General features: G+C 32.7%; 4 protein-coding genes across 5 annotated transcripts; 1 reads left to right on the plus strand and 3 right to left on the minus strand.

Moving 5' to 3' along the window:
• The first annotated feature begins 2,873 nt into the window (after positions 1-2,873).
• Positions 2,874-5,537, plus strand: LOC101215608 (lactoylglutathione lyase GLX1). Its single transcript, XM_004145070.3, has 8 exons — positions 2,874-3,124; positions 3,198-3,322; positions 3,709-3,773; positions 3,866-4,084; positions 4,712-4,759; positions 4,853-4,960; positions 5,051-5,203; positions 5,351-5,537. The coding sequence occupies exons 1-8, from the start codon at positions 3,000-3,002 to the stop codon at positions 5,390-5,392; spliced, it is 885 nt and encodes a 294-aa protein (XP_004145118.1). The 5' UTR covers positions 2,874-2,999; the 3' UTR covers positions 5,393-5,537.
• Positions 5,538-6,061: 524 nt separating this feature from the next.
• Positions 6,062-8,285, minus strand: LOC101215846 (autophagy-related protein 8C). The gene is made up of 7 exons (XM_031889500.1): positions 8,271-8,285; positions 8,137-8,162; positions 7,959-8,014; positions 7,461-7,516; positions 7,326-7,378; positions 6,590-6,708; positions 6,062-6,473 (listed from the first exon to the last, which is right to left on the minus strand). The coding sequence occupies exons 3-7, from the start codon at positions 7,993-7,995 to the stop codon at positions 6,382-6,384; spliced, it is 357 nt and encodes a 118-aa protein (XP_031745360.1). The 5' UTR covers positions 7,996-8,014; positions 8,137-8,162; positions 8,271-8,285; the 3' UTR covers positions 6,062-6,381.
• A 1,006-nt stretch (positions 8,286-9,291) lies between these two features.
• On the minus strand, positions 9,292-11,793 carry LOC101215124 (probable beta-1,3-galactosyltransferase 2). 2 transcript variants are annotated; one of them, XM_031882994.1, is made up of 11 exons: positions 11,705-11,793; positions 11,494-11,587; positions 11,278-11,339; positions 10,970-11,166; positions 10,805-10,868; positions 10,643-10,715; positions 10,393-10,513; positions 10,186-10,273; positions 9,973-10,098; positions 9,752-9,861; positions 9,292-9,671 (listed from the first exon to the last, which is right to left on the minus strand). In XM_031882994.1, exons 2-11 carry the CDS (start codon positions 11,584-11,586, stop codon positions 9,523-9,525), a joined length of 1,083 nt encoding a protein of 360 aa, XP_031738854.1. In that variant the 5' UTR covers position 11,587; positions 11,705-11,793; the 3' UTR covers positions 9,292-9,522. The 2 variants fall into 2 exon arrangements, with proteins under 2 accessions (XP_031738854.1, XP_004145116.1); XM_004145068.3 differs by lacking the exon at positions 11,705-11,793 and having other exon boundaries at positions 11,494-11,656.
• A 4,931-nt stretch (positions 11,794-16,724) lies between these two features.
• On the minus strand, positions 16,725-17,969 carry LOC101208118. Its single transcript, XM_004153764.3, has 2 exons — positions 17,659-17,969; positions 16,725-17,525 (listed from the first exon to the last, which is right to left on the minus strand). Exon 2 carries the CDS (start codon positions 17,517-17,519, stop codon positions 16,986-16,988), a length of 534 nt encoding a protein of 177 aa, XP_004153812.1. The 5' UTR covers positions 17,520-17,525; positions 17,659-17,969; the 3' UTR covers positions 16,725-16,985.
• Between the last annotated feature and the right edge of the window lie 3,576 nt (positions 17,970-21,545).

The following is a 21,545-nucleotide window of genomic DNA, read 5'->3' on the forward strand; positions in this document are numbered from 1 at the left end:
CTTCTTTCCTTCCTTGCCCAGCAAGGCACTCTGATTCAACGCTCCTGTCCTCACACCTCTCAGCAAAATGGAAGAGCTGAACGCAAACATCGTCACATTCTTGACTCTGTTCGTGCTCAGCTTCTATCTGCTGCTTGTCCAGAAAAATTCTGGGGCGAGGCTGCCCTCACCTCTGTCTATGTCATCAATCGTCTTCCTTCAAAAGTCACTAAAAATGTTTCTCCCTTTGAAAGACTATACGGTACTTCCCCTTCTTACTCCAATCTAAAAATTTTTGGTTGTGCATGTTTCGTATTATTATATCCTCATGAACATACCAAACTTGAACCACGTGCACGTCTATGTTGCTTCTTGGGTTATGGTACTGAACATAAAGGATTTCGTTGTTGGGATCCCATCTCTCAACGATTACGTATATCTCGTCATGTCACCTTCTGGGAACATCGTATGTTTTCTAGTCTTTCCTCATTCCATGAATCTCTTTCAAGTTCTCACCCATTCTTCACCGATCCGTCTATTGACCTTTTTCCCTCACTTGATTCAACACCTGACACTACACCTTGCATGTTACCTATACCTGAGCCCACTCAATCGGACCATATTTCTGCACTCCCGGATCTTCCATCTGCCCCTCTTGAGGAACCTGAATCTACACCAATCCGACGATCTACACGGGTAAGAGAAATTCCCTCTCATCTTAAAGATTATCATTGTTTCTCCACCATCATGTCTTTAGTTGAACCTTCCTCGTATAAGGAAGCCAGCACTAACCCATTATGGCAGCAAGCAATGAATGAAGAACTTCAAGCCTTAGAAAAGACTCATACTTGGGAATATGTGGACTTACCTCCTGGAAAGAAACCTATTGGTTGTAAATGGATCTTCAAAATCAAAACACACTCTGATGGGTCTATAGAACGATACAAAGCACGACTTGTAGCCAAAGGTTATTCTCAAGAATATGGCATTGATTATGAAGAAACGTTTGCTCCAGTAGCTCGAATGACGTCTGTTCGTAGTCTTTTAGCCATTGCAGCTGCAAAACAGTGGCCCCTCTTACAAATGGATGTTAAAAATGCATTTCTCAATGGAACTCTATCTGAAGAAGTCTATATGAAACCACCACCTGGTACTACCCGCCACATCAGAAAGTATGTCTTCTTCGACGAGCTCTCTATGGTCTCAAACAGGCTCCCCGAGCCTGGTTTGCAACTTTTAGCTCCACTATTACTCAACTTGGGTTCACTTCCAGCCCTCATGATTCAGCCTTGTTCACCCGCCAGACACCTAATGGTATTGTACTCCTTCTTTTATATGTTGATGACATGATTATTACAGGCGATGACCCTCAAGCTATATCTGAATTGCAATGCTACCTGGGAAAGCACTTTGAAATGAAGGATTTAGGACCTCTCAGTTATTTCCTTGGCCTTGAGATCACCTCCGTATCTGATGGCTATTACTTATCTCAAGCTAAATATGCTTCTGACCTACTCAGTCGATCTGGTATTACTGATTCTACAACATCCTCAACACCTCTGGATCCAAATGTTCGACTTACTCCTTATGATGGTGTTCCCCTTGACGATCCTACTTTGTACCGGCAACTTGTTGGTAGCTTGATTTACTTAACTGTAACTCGCCCTGATATTGCGTTCGCAGTTCACATAGTCAGTCAATTCATGGCCGCTCCCCGTACTATTCATTTCACTGCTGTCCTTCGGATTCTTCGCTACATTAAAGGCACTTTGGGTCATGGTCTCCACTTCTCCTCACAGTCTTCTCTGGTTCTCTCTGGATTCTCTGATGCTGATTGGGCAGGAGATCCTACTGATAGAAGATCCACCACTGGCTATTGTTTTTATTTAGGTGATGCTCTTATCTCCTGGCGCAGCAAGAAACAATCTGTTGTTTCCCGGTCTAGCACTGAGTCTGAATATCGTGCTCTAGCTGATGCCACTTCAGAATTATTATGGCTTCGTTGGCTTCTTACTGATATGGGAGCCCCACAAACATCATCTACTACTCTCCATTGTGATAACCGCAGTGCCATTCAGATTGCACACAATGATGTATTTCATGAACGAACAAAGCACATAGAGAACGATTGTCATTTTGTCCGTCATCATCTTCAAAGCAACACTCTCCATCTTCAATCTATCTCTACCATTGATCAACCTGCAGATATCTTCACCAAAGCTCTCCATTCTCCTCGTTTCACTCTGTTACTTCACAAACTCAAGGTGGTTTCTACTCTACCAACTTGAGTTTGAGGGAGGGTATCACCGTAATTAAAGTAATTTAGCTGTAATTTAGGAATACATTATTGTAATTAGATTAATTTGATCCTTTCCTTATAGGTTGTCCAAATTAACTATATATGTATCATTGTATTATTGATTTTAAATAACAAATAAAGAAGATCTAGAATATTCTCCATATTATTCACAGGAATGAAGACAATGAATAAGATGAATATTGCAAATTAAAATGTACAATCATATACAAAATATATCAACAATAATTTATATAAACTTAGTTTCCACATAATTGTCAATTGCAAATAAATCCCATTTCTGTGATTTCTCCATTCCCTTCATGAAACACATGATTTTGCAGCCTAATCAATAATAATGTTGTTCATATTATATATTAGATCATGATTAAAAACGACAATCAAGAAAGTCTTATGCAAGACAAATCCTTGAATAAACTAAATCAAGTTGTTGAGTCCTTTAAATAAGTAAAGCCAGATCTGTATTTGTTGTTCTTGTGTGGTCCATTGTTTTACTAAATAACAAATTCGTAGTTGCTCAAATGCAATAATTGATCTTCATGTTACCATAATCTGTTGCATTTTTTATTCTTTGAGTTCCATATGTAAGGTGAGGATCAAACTTTACACCTCAACCAATTGCTATTCGTTTCAAGAAGGCTTATAAATCTCCCTTTTTCTTCATTATTTGTAAACTTGGGTGATTACAAGAACAAAAGAACATATGACAGAGCTGAATAAACATGTGGCTCCTGATGGGGATGAACAATTGTTGGAATGGCCCGGGAAAGATAATCGGCGCTTTGTTCGTGCAGTTTATCGTGTCGGTGATCTCGATCGTACCATCAAGTATATCTTCTTCAATCTTACTTCAAATTCTGTCTTCTATCCTTCTTTATGGTAATGCATTTTCTATCTGCAGATTCTACACTGAATGCTTAGAAATGAAACTCCTAAGAAAATATGAAGTCCCAAATGAGAAACACACCAAAGCATTGATGGGGTTTGGCCCTGAGGAATCTTCGTTCATACTTGAGTTGACTCACGGTATGTATTCTTAATAAGAGTAATACTTAGGTGCAAGTTAGACTATGGTTGTTCTTTACACAGTACCACAGTACAAACTTTTGTAAAAAATCGTTAGTCGTGCCGGTTAGATGATATAACATCGAATTTTCCTTTATTCATATCAATGTGAAATTTTAAGTCAATTAGTGACTTGAGGTAGTATCAAAGTAGATGATCTAAAAGTCATGTGTTCAAATGATCTCTAAAATGTTATTTCCTCCACAGTTATAATTGATTTTCATTTATGGTATCTTCTATATATTTGAAAGGGCTATTAAATTAATTTTGCCTTCCCTCATTGACTTAAGTTTTTGGAACGGTATGAAAGAAGTCATAATCTCCTATGTTGTGTTAAAAATATGCAGAACATGGGGTAACCTCATATGACATTGGCACTGGATTTGGACATTTTGCCATTGCTACTCAAGATGTGGGTGAAGCCAATTTATTCATGGTTTTTGTTTTCCTGAAAATTGAGATGAAGAATATTAACATGAATTGTTTTTTTTGTGATTTTCCAAGGTCTACAAAATGGTTGAAAATGTAAGGGCCAAGGGTGGTGAGAATATGATCATTAGAGAACCTTTTGAGCTGAAAGGCAGCCCTAATTTTTTGCTGGCCTACGTGAAAGATCCTAATGGTTATATCTTTGAGCTCATTCAAAGAGTCCAAACTCAGCCACTCTGTCATTTAATGCTTCGTGTTGCTGATTTACAACGCTCTATTGACTTCTACCAAAAGGTAAAATCACAAATTTTCAAAAAGTTTCGAACAATTTAGCCCTCAAACTTTGGTACGGAAGAATTTAGTCACTTTTAACATTGGGTAACAACTTTAGTCTTTATAGTTTCTAACTAAGTCGTTTTCGTGTAAGCTAAGAGACTAAAATTGATTTTTAAGCAAAAAATGGTAAAAAAGTTGACTGTTGTTAGAAGTTTGTTAAATTTGAAGGATGATGGGAGTTTCCCACAATGAACAAAGAAAACATAAAATAGAATTCAGCACATGGATTATGGGAGAAGATAGAAAAATTCACCAGAAAACTTTTTACCATCATACAGAGAGATATCTTTCTACTGTGCTGCTAACATCTTATTTAACATTCATTTGGTTTTTCATTTTTGGATTGTTAAAAATTAAGCTCACAAAAACTAAGTGAAATCTTAAAAACTAAAACTAATAGTCTTTACAAACTTGTTTTTGTTATTTGAATTTAGTTGAGAATTCAAATGATTAAAATGAAAAAGATAGAAATTGTGTAAAAAAAGTCATTAGACACGAAACGACAATTGTAAAAGAAAATTAATGGTTATGGAACGAGACCTTCCAAACTTTTTATCCTAAATTAGAATCTGTTTCCACATACAGGCAATGGGAATGAGGGTACTTACCCAGGTTGAGAGTGTTGAACAGAAGGTGAACTTTAAACTTTTACTTTCATCAATTTTAGCAAATTGAAAGTTGACAAAATGCTATAATTTTCAATGCACAAACAAATTGACTCTGCAGTACGCCATAGCCCTAATGGGATATGCAGATGAGTTAGAGACAACTGCTCTGGAGTTGAATTACAATCATGGTGTTACACAACATTCCAAGGGAAATGGATATTCCCAGGTCAAAATTTTCCTTTCAACTTGGAGTTTGTCCTTGATTATAAGAACCACTAATTCCCATACTTGTGCTAAATTTTTGTTTTGATTTCAGGTTGTTATTGGCACCGATGATGTATACAAGAGTGCTGAGATTGTTAATCTCATTACTAAAGAACTTGGTGGAGAGATAACACAACCACCCAGTTTGGATAGCCAAATCAACTCCAAGATTACCAGTTTTCTTGATCCTGATGGCTGGAAAATTGTGAGTTTTCCTTCCAAAAAGATCTGCCACATAGTGTCAAGTTTCGAATTTTGTTAGAAATTATAGAGGATTGCTGCTTTCATATAATTTTGTTTTCTTGTTTTGTTATGTTTAAGGAATGCTTAAAACCAAGATTTTCTCTTTTAGGTTCTTGTTGACAATGAAGATTATCTGAAGGGAATGCAGTGAAAGAAGGGTAATGAGAGTGTAAAGCTGATGTTGATTCTCTATTGAATGTAAAACAATAAGATGTAAAAGACATCAATATCTATATGAAGCTGTCTAAGACTCGCTGATTTCAATAATTATGGTTCTTCTAGCCACTTTAAACCAAGAATTCTAGTGAACAATGCAAAAGTAAACAGCTTAAATGAAATATAATTGTGGGAGAGATATAGAATGGACTCACTGACAGACAAAAATAGCATGAAACTGACTGGGATGAGACACTTTGTTACTCTTTTTTTTTTTTTCTCTTCAAAATTAACTATTAGTAAATTTAACAAGAAAGTCTATTAAATGTTTTATCTGAAAGAAAATTAAACTTCGAAGCCAACAGAATAAGAACTACAAGAATCAATTGCAGTCACCATGCAATAGGTCTGAATACTTGATCATTGTCGTTAAGATGATAAAAAAATCCGCTGGTGTAACATGATATATAATTTGTGGGTTTGTAAATATGAAAAGTATTCCAAGCATTTCGATTGGCTGGGGGGACTCTTCCTAATGAACATCAAAGTTAATATTTTGTCAAATAATGCCAATACCTTTGCAAAGATGTCGACTAGTGAGCTTTGATTAGATTTTGATAATATTTTCAGTCTGTTCCAATTTGCATGGAATTACAAGTTCATGAATCGTGAAGTAGAAATGCAAGAAATATCTGATGTTACCATGGCATAGAACATACATTGGAAATAGGAAGTCGAAAATCATGGGTTCTCACTAAACAAACACCCACATTTCTTTTCTGTTTAGGCAGAGAGAACACCATCAAATTCAAAAACCAACAGTTAATGAAATCCTTAATGACACTAGCACATAACACTAACAGGAAAAGGAAAGAAAAGGCCTAAGGTAAACCAGAAATAGACGAGCTGCTAAGAGAATTAAGTTGGGAGTGGAATTTACAGCTTATTAAGTTCTATTTACAGAGGACTTTTGATTTGAAGCAATCAGAACCCAAACGTGTTCTCTCCACTGTAAGTCATGTAAAGAAAACCATCTTCATCCTTGTTTTCTTCATAGATTGATGACATCAAAGCAGCTGTGACAAATAGAACACATACTATTAAAAAAAATTAAACCCAATTCTTCAGGCTACACTATGTGAAAGGTGTGTGTGTGTGTGTATATATTAAAAGAAACCGATATTCAGCTAACCAGTTGGAGGTAGTGTGTTTTTTATAAAGATGAAAATAGCCTTCTCGGAACTAAGCTTAATTCTTTTCCGGACAACATAGACAAACTGCCCAACAGTCAGATCAGCAGGGACAAGGTACCTGAGAAAATTGCATAAAACCATGAGAGAATTATATTGCCCCACCCAGCATTCAATTATGTTCAATAGAATGTAGTATACAAAAGCAGAAACTTCAAAATTTATTTAATCTTATTCCATGTCCATCACCAGGAACCCCGTATGTTCTTCCTATCAACATGTGAGAGCACTAAAGTAACAGATATTTTGGGGAACTAGTAAGGATGGTAGCGGTGCATTGGTAATAAATAAGAGGAGTAGGACCACTTAGAAGGAAGGATCATTTTGGTAAGTCAATTCTTAGTGGATCGGTTGTGGGAGAGAAATAGCCCTCTCGAAAGGGCTATTGATATTATAACTTTTTCACCGATATTACAATCTAAATTTCTGTCTGAGAAACCTAACACTATAACAAAAATAAGCCACTACCACACTACACTTGGTATCTGACAATCAAGACCCCATCATCCACCGTCATGATTCGAAATGAAAAAATAACCCAGCACCTATTCATATAAACCAAGTTTGGGAGTTGTAATTCAATGCAGGGTCTCCCATTCCGGCTTCATCCCAGCTCATTTTGGTTAAGAAGTCCAGTTTTAACTGATTTTTATAAAATCAAGTCACAAGGTTACTTACTTCTTCTTATCTATGTCAGGAATGTCACTTCTTTCAGCTTTCTCCACAATCACCTGCATAGATAAATCATATTAACAGACAAGAATATGAGTGAACTCTGTGTCAAACACTGTAATGAAAGTTTAGCATTCTTACGGGAATTCTATCTGGGTATTTCTCCCTGATGCGAGCAGCTTCAGCTTGTCTCCTTTCTATAATATAGGAGGAATATTTTAGAACAAAGTAAAGAACATGCAAGACTGGAGTTGAAATGTGAGTTTAGAAAATGTGAGACTGAAACAATATCAGAGAGTGACTAAGAGAGAGCGAAAAGAATCAAAAGACTCGTTTTCAAGTAACCCCGGAGGCCAAATGGACAGCGGAAACATGTTTTCACCACAAAGATCCCTCTTTCACATCAAGATTCCCGCGAAAAGAGGACGACAAAGAAAAATAAAATAACCCCAATTACACAGTTCAAAGAAGCCCCTTTGCAATCTTGAATTTCCCCTATTAAATTTCTCTCATGAGCGCAAGAAAAAAAGAAAAAGAAAAAGAAAAGAATCACACAAGTGCTAAATTTTAATAAAAATGCCAAAAACTAAAAAGTACAAGAAATGATCAAAAGGGTAAAAAAATTGTGAAAAGAAAAACCTAAGGGATGTTCGAGCTTGAAGGAGCTTTTCGCCATGGGGAATCTCAAATGTTTTCTGCAAAATCAAAAATCAGATGATTGTAACTCAAAATTGGACGCCCAGAAGTTCAATGGAAACAAAATCGAATGAAAAGAAAATAGGAAAACTGAAGAAGAAGAGTTGTGTGAATGAAATACCGAGGCAGAATCGATGCAATCAGTGCCTAGAAAACCGATTGGCAAAGGTTATTAAACGAAAGAGAGGGGAAAATGAAGGTGTGATGTGTGAATTGTAAAATAACGAGAGAAGACTTGGAAACGAAGAAGCGTACCTGAGTTTTCTTCTTAATTCCACCACGTTAACCCAATAATCCCTTTATCTAACCCATTTGCTTGCATACCAAGCTATCCCACTTAATTGGGCCCATCTAAATATTTTAGGCCCAATCCTTTTCAAACCAATCTTTCGGCCCAAAGTTTTTACACTCTTACTACTTTTACGTGAATTTTAGAAATAATAATTTAAGTATACACTAACGTTTATAAAAATTATAAATATAGCAAAATTTATCACTCTTTTAGTTTATCGATCAATATTTGCAACATGATTTATTAGTGATAAATTTTGATAGACTTTAACAAATTTTGTTATATTTGTAATTTTTTTTAATGTTATTATATACTTAGTTATTTTAAATATAATTATTATATTTGCAACCATTCCTAGATTCTATATATAACAACATTTTTAAAAAATTATAAATATTGCAAAATCTGTTAAAATCTCTCAATGATAAGAGTCTATTAGCAAATATTTGTCTTTCACTCCTAAATCAGTCTGTCAACATAGAAATGTCACTGATAAACTTTGTTATATTTGTAATATTTTAAAAATGTTACTATATACTTAATTATTATTACTAAAATTGTTATCCATTGTAATTACCCTTGTTTCATTTGTCATAAGATATAGATGGTCAACTTTTCACATTCTAACGGAAGAATCCTTTTGTTTCGCGTAAAGTTAGAAAAGTTCAAATTTTTAACTCTTACATTCATTTATATGAATAAAAAATGATTAAAGTTCTCATAGGAGGAGAGTGGATTACAAAAAAAACCTATGAGCCAAATGTAAAATTTGGAGAATTAGTACAATAATTGTAGTGATTATAGAATGAACATCCAACTCAAGGAAGGAGTAATGCTATTGACCAAAAAGAACACAACTCATTAGGTATGAAAATATTGTTATTGACTTAGGCTCTTTTCATATATAGTAAAATGGTAAAAGAAAGTTTCTAACTTTGTGGTTTTGGCATATTTGTAATGGAGAAAATGAGGAAAGGAGAAAGAAGAAAATAATGAAATTGTGAAATATATTAATGTGAGGACAACAGGAAGCTTGATTAAGCTGCAGTAAGAGTTTATGTTTTCCCTTCAAAGCAATTAACATATGAATCAAAACCTATAACAGATTAACTTCAACTTGATTTAAAGGCAGAAGGCAGAAAGAATTATATATGAGGATAGAATTTCTTCTTTCAATCTTTCAAGTGCACAAAATCATTTGTGTTTTTGTTGAATTCAAAAGCTTCCACTCCATAAAGAAGTCTCATTTTCAGCACATTTCTGATGGACTTCACTCATCCTTTCAACTGAGTTGCATATCCCACTGCATTTCCAATCAAATGAAGCTACACAAACTTCACCTCCCAAAGCCTTTTTCTCACAATCTACCCAAACAAAGTATTAAGAATCATCATTTGCAAAAGATGTGTTTATAAGTAACGGTTCTAAAAGCTTAGTAACTTACCAGGTGGGGTGCCGCAGCATAGTTTCCTGTCATCCACTTGCTCCACATCTAAACCAATGAACCAAGATCCTAATGAAACATCTTCATTGGCATACTTGTGCAGCATGTCTCTGAAAGTTAAAACAAAGTAATGAAAGGATGAATTAGTTTAAGTTGTTTTATTCACAAGGTGAAGCTACTTTGGAACAATTTTGTGCATCGTAACAGCTTAAGAACTTAACTGGTTTTGCGAGATGTAGGTAGCTAAGTCTTTTGAGATTCCATATAACTGTCCTGTTGCGTGACGAAAATACAAATTTCCCTCGTCGCCGAATCTCAAATACTCCGGTTCGTGGTACTTTACTCCTCTGTACCAATTGAGTGACATTGTGAAAACCAAATCTATTGATAATAGTTTTTGTTCTTTTGAGCTAAAAGATGCAATTTACTCTTACTTCTTAGAGAGAACGGGTCCGGACTTCATACAACCAATGTAAACCCGAGGCTTTTTACGATGTCCAACTAGGGTTGTTCCTAATTCAGCTGTAGTAGGTCAAAGGATAGAAGATCAAATATTTGAGAAAATACTCCTTATTGCATCAACAGTTCCATATATGATATTACTCAACAGTTCAAACCGGAGTGTCTAACAGTAGACTCACCTAAGTTCACATGGATGTCATCGTCAACTTTGACATAGAATTCGGCATCCCACATAGAAACAGCTGTAGCAAAGTAATTCTTCGTCTTGGCCGATAATTCGAGATAACCTTCAATATGATTCTGCTTGTAACATTTGAACAGCAAAACTTAAATGCTGATCTTTAATGGTTCTCTTCAACTAAAATTCATTGATTGAGACAGGTAGAACACAAAACAATAGTAACAATGGCAATGGTTGGATGATATTACCAATCTCAAGAAGTCTCCATGTTCACGCTCCTCTGCATCGATCGACTTGTCGAGTAAGCTGCCAGGACTTTCACTATTAACCAATACAAAGTAATTGATGTGATCTATTTGTCAAAGTAGTATATAACTCAACAAGAATGAAATTGTGTTTTCTTCGTTTACCTTCGTCCAATAACGAAACGAATGACTATGCCTTTCTCTTCCTCCAGCTTCTTTCTTTGGTCACCTAGTAAGATTAAATTACAAACAACAATCCCATGTTTAACCAAATGAAAAATAAAAGGCACCAGAACCAAAGAAAAACTCAAGAATTATGACATAACAGACCTTGTGGCATCCAAGTTGCACGAACCGAATCTCTTCGTTTTCGGCTAGTAAAAGCTGTATTGATTCCTACAACCACTAGATATTTTCTCTTGGAAGGTTGCTCTGCATCGTTTTCCTTCACCACATCGCGAGATTCACGACCAATCGTCAAAGCTGCAAGCTTTCTCTCCAAATCTAAAATGCTGTTAGCAAGCGTCCTGCAGAAAATAGTTTAGCACACATTTTAACTTCCTCCTAAGCCACTCATTACATAGTGTCACATTACAGAAACCAAACTAGTTTGATTCAATTATCAGTATGTTACTTACTGAATACTCAACTGGGACCTTGAAAACTCCCCTCCCCCTACACCAGATGTTTCGGGTTTCGCCTTGTTAAAGAGAAACAATATTGAAAAGTAAGTTCATCATAAAACAATGAGTACATTACAACTCTAGTTTCATTCAAATTATTATAAAGTAAAGGGTAAGGATTAGCCTTGAGAGAACATAATCAAGAGTTCAAATGCAATGAACCCCACTCACAAGCTTTGGATCGTAAGACTCTGATTTTAATTCCATTTTTTCTGAGATTGTAGATTTCAGTGCAACACCATTTCCCATAGGCACTATCCACATCCTGAAACAAATTACGAAAACCAAATATAGCAAAACCGCAATCGTAATGAAACATATTTTGAACAATTAAAGATCTATAAACTGTAGAAGAACAGTTAAACAAACAAATCTTCTAGACCTCTCATTTCTTTTACTGACAAATCAGCTATTTTCCTATGCCATGACAGGAGAAGCAATGAAAAAGTTGTGTTAAAATGTAAGGAAAAGACTATAATTGACAAAAATATTGTACCTGTTTGTAAAAAGCATGCCAGCACAAAAGCATACAAAACATAGGAAAAAGGCCCACTTCCTAAATAATACATATCTTGAAGCAAAGTCCAATCCAAATCCTCCAACTTTATTCTTCGTAGACATTTTTTTGCTCTCCTTCTTCACCTAATTACTTCACTCTTAAAGAGTATAAAAACTCCAAAACTGATCAAAGATCAGAGATGAATCTAAACTTTTAGATTAATTATGCACAAGAAGTGAATAAGCAAATCGAAATTCTTGAAATCTAAATGGCTATGGGTAGAGCTGAAAGTGAAAATCCAAATTTTTTAAATCTAAATTCACTTTCAGCTCAAATGTGCATGATAGAAAGAGGAAAATATTTGCTTGTAGCTAAGAAAATGGAAGAAGGGACCTTTTAATAAGTTTTTTTTTTTTTTCAATTTCCACAACATTAATCATGTAATAAATTTAGTTAGTAGAAACTCCCATTCATTTTTTAGTTTTAACTTTATAAGATTAACCAATTAAGTAAAGGAAAATCGTAACGTTTTAAAAATTAATGCAAATAAAAACACATCTTATAATAAATGACATTACTAGAATTGAACACTACTAATTTTTTAGATTTTAACTCATACGAATTGACCAATTAACTATACAAAAATTAATGCAAATAAAAACTTACAATGGTAAAGTATCTTTTTTGATACTTAAATACTACAAATTTGCAATAGAACCTCTTTAGACCAACCATAAAAAAATTTCATGTTTCAACTTTCATCTTTTTGAAAGTTTTTTAAAATCCTCTTCTGCTTCTGTGTTTTTTTTTTTATTTCTGCAACGAAAAATAGAATATGTATTACGTTCGTGAGGTTGTTCGTCGAGGTTTCTCCTAGTGTTCTAATATTTTTTCTTGTTGATTTCGTGTTGTAAATATGATACATTGGATTTGATCTCTCTTTCTCAATTTTTAACTAGTTGTTTAATGAGTCCTATCAAGAAAATTGTAAGTCAGTAGTATTATTTAGACTGACTTTTATGTGGTATCATCATTTTTATTTCTAACTTCACTTTCCTCAAACGTGAAAAAATGAGAGGGAAAAGGATTTTGCTTGTTTGTGGCTTAGAAATGGAACATTTTAAGAAGTTTTTTCTTCACAATATTATTCAAGATTACTACTAGAACATTCATTTTTTAAATATGAATCAATAAGATTAAAGTGATATCATTTTAAAAATTAAGATATGAAGGTATATACCAAATCAATTCTCTCAAATGAAAAATCAAACGTATAAAAAATTTAGAAGAAAAAAAATAAATATAAGATATTCATTCAAGGTTAATCATATAATTCTTCTTTAAACTCAACACTCTTGTAGTTATAGGATTAAATTATGTTTGTGTCACTAATTTGATATTTTATATCTTTTCGTAGTTTACTTATGTTAAATAGATAAATATAAACAAATATATATAATATATATATGTATTTGAGTATGTGTTTTATTCTCTTTTCTCTCTTGAAAAAAGTTATTTTCTATAATGTAAATTTGCATTATAACCTTTTCACTAAACATATAAAAGTTAAGTTTCATGCATGTTTGTATGATGTTCAATACAAATTATAATAAATTCACTTTCAACTTAAATTTGTGTGAAAAAGGAAAAAGTATTTGCTGGCAGCTAAGAAAATGGAATAATATACCTTTATGTTCTTTTTTTCACAACATTAATATGTCATAAATTTGATTAGTAGAAACTCAATGCCATTAATTTTTTAAAAGTTTTAACTTATAAGGTTGAACAATTAATTAAAGAAAAATGGTAACATTCTAAAAATTAATGCAAATAAAAACAAATCATATAATCAATGACATTAGTAGAATTTTAACTCATAACCGATTAACTATATAACAATTGTACCATTTTAAAAATTAAAATGCAAATAAAAATTCCTAATTGTAAATTTTCTTTTTTGGTCGAACTGGCTCTTTTTCATTCATAAATACTACAAATCTGCAATACATAGAATTTTTTCATCTTTCAACTTTATATTCTTTTTTGGTTTCTACACCAAGAATGAAATATGTATATAGGTTTCTTCTTCTATTGTTCTAATTCTTTTCTGGATTGATTTCATGTTGTTACTAATGGATTCAATTTGACTCTCTAATTAACCTTTAATTAGTTGTCTAATGAGTCTTATAAATAAAATCGTGAGTTCGTTGTATATACCACGTTTTTACCTCACCATTTCTATTTCTAAATTCACTTTTAGCTCAAATGTACAAGATGAGAGGGAAAAGGATTTACTTGTTCGTGGCTTGAAAATGAAACATTATTAGATTAGAACACATTCATTTTTTAAATTTAAACTCTTATGATTTATCAATTAATTATAAAAATGTGGTATCATTTCAAAAATTGATACATGACAATTTACACCCACACCCAGTTAATTCTTTTATATATTTGAGATGAATTTTAACTCTAAAAGACCTAACTCGCTTAATTTTATAAAATTATTATAATTACTAGCTAATCAAATGAAAACAAAAATGAACATATAAACAAATTTTAAGTAAAAATAAAATTTAAATACCCAAAATCATACATACATCGCACATGTGTACATGCGTGCGTGCACATATATAGATAGACACACGTATGTTAACATTAGTTTTTCAAAAAGTAACGTTTTATTTCATTATATCCATGCATGGACTCATGTCCATGCTTCATAATTCTCTCTTTTCTCTCTTGGAAAAGACTCGGGTACATAAGTAGTCTAAATTTACAATAGAATTCGTTTTCAGGAAACACGGAAGTTAGTTTCATGTTTCAACGTTAGTCCCATTTTATCTTTTAACCCGGAGTTTAATACCACATTTTTACATATCATTTATATTCTTTTGATATAAAGTTTATTTTTAAACATAGTTTCGTTTCTTTACCATGTTTAAACAAACATGGAAGATTTTGATTATAAATGTTTTAGCCAAAAATAAAAAATATATAAATAAGTTTGTTAATGGTTGGGCATTTCCAATCCCCACCAAGAAAAAGGGAACACAATGAAAATATGGATGTGAAGCAAATATATATCCATGGATTTGGATTCCCATATTTAGTTTCTTTCAAGTGGTAGATGACAATGACAAAGAGCACTAACCACAAATTTTCTTTTTCTTTTAAACTTAGAATTTTCTTTTCACTAAGTTCACAACAAAGTTTTTGAGCATAAGATCTAGAATCCATGTGGAAGCAAAATCAAAATCTAGGGAAGATGAGCCCTTCCTTTTTAAGGCTTTGCATCAAAAGACAGAATAAAAAGGAACATAGTTAGAATTTAGGAAAATAATTATAAGGAAGAAGAAGAGAATATAATTTAGTGCTCTTTCAAGAAAACCCCCTTTTGGATTTTGATGATCTTTGCTTCAACATGAGACTCTCATTTTTCCCACTACTCCCAATGGAAAAGGGTCCCTCCAACAAAGTGGAAAGATGCTCTCATTTTTATTCCAAATGAGATAAAAAAGAAAGAAAAAAAAAAAACACCAAAACAAGTTTCTTTTTACTCTTCTTTTTATTTCACTTGCATGTGTTATTTGACAGCTTCTCCGAACAATCAATACGAAGTAGTCAAAATCGACGATGTGTCTTGATTGGATCCTTAAAACATAAATTATTGTATTTGTATTTATGTTATTTGCATGTTTTACGATTTTGACTTTAGAGTTTAGAAAAGTGTCAACTCTCTAAATGAACTATACATTCAACGGTTTAGGGTTTTGACTGAACTAGGACTTAATTAGAAAAGTATATTATGCAAGCTCCATGTAACTTTTTAATCTAAATATACGCGTTGATTCTCTTTCGTTTTGCACTTTCTTGTCCGTCTTTGATTGTGGATCTCATAACAACATTCACGAAACTTTATTCGATCCAAACTTGATTAAGACGAACTAGAAGGATATCGACGAATATTATAGAAGAAAAAGGAAAAGAAAGAAAGAAGGAGATGTTTGTTGTAGACACACACACACATTTTTACACTGAAACTGATGGAAGGGGAAGGGAATAGTGAGTGAGGAAATGATGGTTGGTTGGTTGGTTGGTGCTGGAAAAAGGGGGAAAGCAAACTAAGACAAAGGCATATTGATTTTGGTGGAGTCAAGAGAATCTGTTACACTATGAGTCAGGTTCTGTGAGATACATATATATCAAAACGACGTGGTTTTGGTATAGATATGATATGATGCCCATGGAAACAGGAATCTGTCCATTGGAAGAGGAGCAGGATGATTGTTCTTTTTATAAAAGAAAAAATTGGTTGAATTTTCGTCTTTATTATGGAATTATTCGTGGACCCTTATTCGGATCAGAGAAAGGCTGTAGGAAGTGATTTGATGTATTTGATGCCACTGCCTGCCATATCCTACAGATATTCATACCTCAATTCCAAAGACAAACAGCTTTTTCTATAACCAAACAAATTACATTTAATGTTTTTTTCCCTAAACCAGGTGTCTTCCCTTCCTTCTACAACTCTAATGGATAAAGCTGAACTATACCCTTTTTATCATACACTCTAATGGGGTTTCTGTCTTTCGTTTTACACTCTTAAAAACGCTTCACTTCGAACCAAAATTCCATGCTTTGGTTGATTCTTAATAATCATATTCATTAGTGAGTGAGTATGAGTAACCATTTTCAAAGCTATGGTCCAATTTGAGGGGGCAAAAATCCAACTTTTCCCAATATAAATTTTACTTTAAAAAGCTTGATTTGATTCAGTAAATCTCAATATTACTTTTCCTTTCTTTTACCACCACCACCTCCAAACTGTGGAATATATATCTACACAAATTATGGGGATCCTAGTAAGTAATTTGTTATTTAATAAAAACCCAAAAAGAAGGATAGAAGAAGATCTATCAATTAATATATTAAAAAAATTTGCATTGGACAACACTATAAACTAAGAACTTCAACACACCATTCTTAACTCAAAATCATAGAACATGAAACAGTTCCCACTCCATTTTAAATACCCAAAAAAAGCTACAAACAAGAAGGAACTCTGTTCTAACTAAGCTCATAACAATGGCAGTAAAGCAAACAAGAAAACACAGAACAAAATGATGAAGATGATGATGATCTCTCAAACAGAAGCAAAGAATCACTCTAAAAAACCCGTCTTTGTTAAAATGGCGTTTCGAACTTTACTTAAATCTCTTCCTTTGAGAGTTCTTCCAACCCCTTCACAAACAGAGAATGACGAAATTCTGCTTCTTGCTAATTTCTGAGCAATCCATTCATGAGGAGGCACCATATCCTCATCTTCACCGTCTTCTTGATCTCTAACGTCATCTTTATCCCCGGTGGATGACGAACCCATTTTTCCGTAAATTTTGGACCAATCGGGAATGTCCACCGGAGCAGAGGATCGATTATTCGCCATCTGGGTTTCATGTGCTCTTGTTGAAATGGATTTCGGGATCATTTTTGGAGCAGTTGGGAGACGCCAAGTGGAAGAAGAAGAAGATAAGGACGAAGAAGAAGAAGAAGAGGAGGAGTAATAATAGTCACTAGACTTTCTACTGATGAAATTTGAAGAATCTTCTTTACCTTCAACAGAATTCCATACATCTTCTTCTTCCAAATCATCACTGAATCCATAGTTTTTTCTCAAAGCACTGCTCCAATTCGCCATTGATATCTGATTAACGAGAAGAAGAAGAAGAGAAAAAAAAAAAAAAAACAACAACAACAACAGTAAGTAAAAGATTAGTCATCTCGGGAATGAAAAAGAAAAAGGCAAAATAAAAATAGATTCTGTAGAATTTTAGTACCCAGGCTTTTGTGGCAGAGTTCTGTTGAGAAAAAAGCAGAGCTTTTTTCAAGAATTCCTGAAATGGGTTTTGTTCATAATCCAAAAAAACATGAGGAGAATGGGAGAGAAGGTGTAAAGAAAGAAGAAGGAAAAGGAAAAGGGGAAGGAGAAGGGGGAAGAACAGAGGTTTTGAATGTAATGTGGGAAAGGAGAAGACCACAAAAACAGAGAGAAATCAGAGATGGGTTTTAATGGCCAATTAAAAACTGAAAAGAAGAAATAATAATAATAATAATAATAATAATAATAATTGAAAGAAGAGAAGAGAGAAGAGAGAAAAGAAAAAGAAAGTGATGGGTTATAGAATCTCAGTTTCCCAATATCACACATATTCTTAATTTTTAATTTAATCTTAGACTAAAGTTTTAATTTAAAATGTGAAAGGACAGAGGAAAGTGGTGGCAATAGCAAAAACAAAGAGGTAAAAGACAACAAACCATTATGTTTTTATTTATTTAAGAAAACTTTTTTAAAAAAGAAAATTACTATAACATGAAAAAGCATTATAACCCCATCTCAGGAAACACAGTTAATGGTGACAGAACAAATCATGAAAACACACCATTTCATGCTCTTCCTTCTCTCTCTCTTCTTATTTTCATACTTCAACTTCTAAATTTTCTCCTAAAATCAACTTAATTAACTCTAATTAGTATATTATTCTTTTCTTATAAGTCGAATGTAGCAGGTTTTTTATCCTTTATCTTTCGGTAAATATACTTCTGAGAGACTTGTAAGCAAATATATAGACATAAAAATCAACTCCAATTGCACCCTTTTGAAAGCTCCAAAACAAAACAAAACAAAACAAAACAAAACATAAGGAGTGGATTAGGACACACATATAGACTATAACTATCTCTAAATCATAACAGTCTCTATATTGGGAGTGCAAACTCGTTTCATCTAAAGCTTACAACAACAACAACAAAAAAGCATAGATAAATAGGGAGGGTTTTACTTTTACCTTGTTTAAAAAAGGTTAGTGAAGAAAAATGCAGATTAAGCATTGATTAAAGGGGAAGGTTTGTTGAAGAAGGTAGATGTAGCAGAAAGGAGAGAGAGAGAGATGGGTATGAATGATGATATTGACATAAAGGTTTAAAGAATGGTGATATAATATGTGTGTAAGTGTTGTAACCTTATCCATCCCTCTCTTAACATTATTATACCAACATAATTACATTATACATATATATATATATATTGAGAGAAAGAGAGAGAGAACATAGGAGGTAGTTGAAGACAACATAGTACTTTTTGTCTGCACACATTTCATTAAAATGTGTGTGTAAAATATAAATTAAAGAAAGAGAAAAGAGGGAAAAAAGAAAAGGATTTATGGTTGGTTGAGATAATGAGGTTATAATATTTATTAACTACAAACAAAGAAAGAAACAACTCTTTATCTCATCTGTTTTTTTTTACCTATTTTTTCATGTGAACTTCTCCTGCTTTTGTGGGGATCAATTATTCTGCAATTACACTTCCCTTCCACCTTTGTTCCTCAAATCCAATACACTGTCCTTCCTTGTTCTCCATTTTCATTGCATTTTTAACCCCCCCCCCCCCCCCTCCCCTTTTAGTTTTTTTTATATAGGTTAAATTACAGTTTTGGTGTCTATGCTTTACTATAGGTTCAGTTATAATCTCTCCATTTTCAATAAAATATTAAATTTAATCGATCAAAATTAATTTATATGTATATTGATTAAGTAATAATATGTGTTTTAAAAAAGTAAATATTATAAACCAGTAACGAAGAGAATGGTAATTAAAAGTATAGGAACTAACTACTAAAAGTTTCAAAAACATGGAATTTTTTGAAAGATCTGTTGGAAGTGATTTTGAAAATGTTAAACTTGTGTTTGTATTTAAAATTGTTTTAGTGATTTTAATACTTGTATGCAAATGACATTTAAATGTGCAAAAAATAATACACTTAAGGAAATTGAGTGCACAATAATTTTAAACATGATAAAAATATAATATATATATATATGTAACATATATATCATCATATATTTTTCCCTTTTTTTATTTTTTTCATTTTTATTAGAGAAGTATGCTTTTTCACATCAATCAACCTAATGAAAGTAAAATCTCAGCAATGGGTCAATTCTCATTGCTCTATATATTAGGTTACTATATTTATCTTTCATGTTTTAAATTTGTGAAATGAAAAATGAAAAAAAGAAGAGAATTAATACTAGAAATTTATTTATTAGACACTTTATGAATTATACATTTATTATAAAAATTAATTTAATACAAACTAAACAAATACAACATTGAAACATTAGTAATATATTTTGTGAAATATTAGTTATATTTAATATAATTTTCTAAGTCAACTTAACTTAAGAGTATCAACACGATCTCCCTTCTTAAACGCTAGAGGTCCAATTCCTACCTTATAGTGTCATTGTTCTAAAAAACAAACGTTTTGATTTTTGAGTATTTGTTTTCAAAAGTTAAACCTATAGACAACTTTACTTCTACCTCCAAATATATTCACTTTTGAGTACATGAAATAATCATATCTCAAATTGAAAATTGTTATCAGGGATAGTTTTTAATTTGAGAAATTTAGCAGGAAACGTCCAAAATGGGGTTGAACGTGGGTATTTTAGTCTTTTACTATTTCTATACTATATATGCTATTATTTTAGGTTTTTTTTTTTTTTTTTTTGTTATTCATGCCACTAACCTTTTTAAAAATTTGTTTTTTGTTTTTGAAATTTGACTAAAAAGAAGAAAACAAGTTTAAAAAATAAAATGGTTATTGGATAGACATAAGTAAATAGATTATATATAGTTGAGATTATATTCCATCTAATCTCTCCACACCTTATTAAACATGAAAAGTTGAATCTTTAGTTATTCTTTTTGAGTAAAAGGTTTATAAAAGTATCCAAATTGGTTGGTTGGTAAAGTAAGTAAGGAAATAATGGGAATGGTGTTTGTGTTATTGAGGATAAGAGAAAATTGGTTGAAAAGGAAATTTCCCAATCAGGAAACCCACCGCATGGGTTATTGCATTTTTTTTTGCTATGCTTTTTCGCTACCAATCGTGACACTTCAACTCCCTTTCTTGTTAGTATTTAAGAACAACAACACTTTTCTAATCACCTTTTTTTTCTTATGGAATTAGTTTGTTTTAATATTTAAAAACTTCATTTTTTTAAAATGGTGGTCATTTTTAGTTTCTGTATTAAGATTATTGATGAGTTACAATTTAAAGTTCTATTTCTACCTCTCTAGCCTTAGCTTCTACAATCACAACTTTGTTTCGTTTGTTGGTTATTCTCTAGACAATAGAAACCCTTCTTTTGGGATGGGCTTTGTATTCTTTCATTTTCTTTTGCAATAAGATTGTGGCCATGTGGCAGATGAGGCAGCCCCAGCAGCAGGCAAGTTTTACTGTACAAATAATAATAATAAATAAGTAAGTTAGTTCATTAATGAGATGGGAGTTATTATTATGGTGTTTATTAAAAGTTTGCAGCACATGGCATTTTGAGATGAGATTTACCCTTTTGTTTTCACCTTGGCATTAACTTTGCAAATAATCCTAAATATGGGCCTATCTAAAAGTCAATAATTGGATTTTGTAGTTATGATCAGCTGTTCCTAATTAGATCCACCAAGTGTATAGGACTGCAAAAGAGTACCTGTAATCAATGGCTTTTCATCAATTGATGGAAGAAAGAACACCCATTTCCACCTCCCACATAAGTGATTAGAGGCCAAAAAACTCCACCAATCAAGTTAATACTCATTTAGTTTTTAGTTATTGAAAATTTAGTGTATAATCACTTCTTCCACATATATTTTCTTTTGGTT

This window comes from Cucumis sativus, chromosome 1 (assembly GCF_000004075.3).
Source record: "Cucumis sativus cultivar 9930 chromosome 1, Cucumber_9930_V3, whole genome shotgun sequence".
Taxonomy (NCBI): Eukaryota; Viridiplantae; Streptophyta; class Magnoliopsida; order Cucurbitales; family Cucurbitaceae; genus Cucumis; species Cucumis sativus.

Bases quoted from the DNA above. Each gene is read 5' to 3' on its own strand.
- LOC101215846 (XM_031889500.1), bottom strand. From the start codon at position 7,995: ATGGCGAAAAGCTCCTTCAAGCTCGAACATCCCTTAG. The intron at 7,517-7,958 runs GTTTTTCTTTTC...CCTATATTATAG, and splicing joins CAAGCTCGAACATCCCTTAG to AAAGGAGACAAGCTGAAGCT. The intron at 6,474-6,589 runs GTTAGCTGAATA...TATTTGTCACAG, and splicing joins AAACACACTACCTCCAACTG to CTGCTTTGATGTCATCAATC.
- LOC101208118 (XM_004153764.3), bottom strand. From the start codon at position 17,519: ATGGCGAATTGGAGCAGTGCTTTGAGAAAAAACTATGGATTCAGTGAT.
- LOC101215608 (XM_004145070.3), top strand. From the start codon at position 3,000: ATGACAGAGCTGAATAAACATGTGGCTCCTGATGGGGATGAACAATTG. The intron at 4,760-4,852 runs GTGAACTTTAAA...TTGACTCTGCAG, and splicing joins TTGAGAGTGTTGAACAGAAG to TACGCCATAGCCCTAATGGG. The intron at 4,961-5,050 runs GTCAAAATTTTC...TTTTGATTTCAG, and splicing joins AGGGAAATGGATATTCCCAG to GTTGTTATTGGCACCGATGA.
- LOC101215124 (XM_031882994.1), bottom strand. From the start codon at position 11,586: ATGTGGATAGTGCCTATGGGAAATGGTGTTGCACTGAAATCTACAATC. The intron at 11,167-11,277 runs GTAAGTAACATA...TATTTTCTGCAG, and splicing joins AGGTCCCAGTTGAGTATTCA to GACGCTTGCTAACAGCATTT. The intron at 10,099-10,185 runs GTAAGAGTAAAT...CAATTGGTACAG, and splicing joins GGACCCGTTCTCTCTAAGAA to AGGAGTAAAGTACCACGAAC.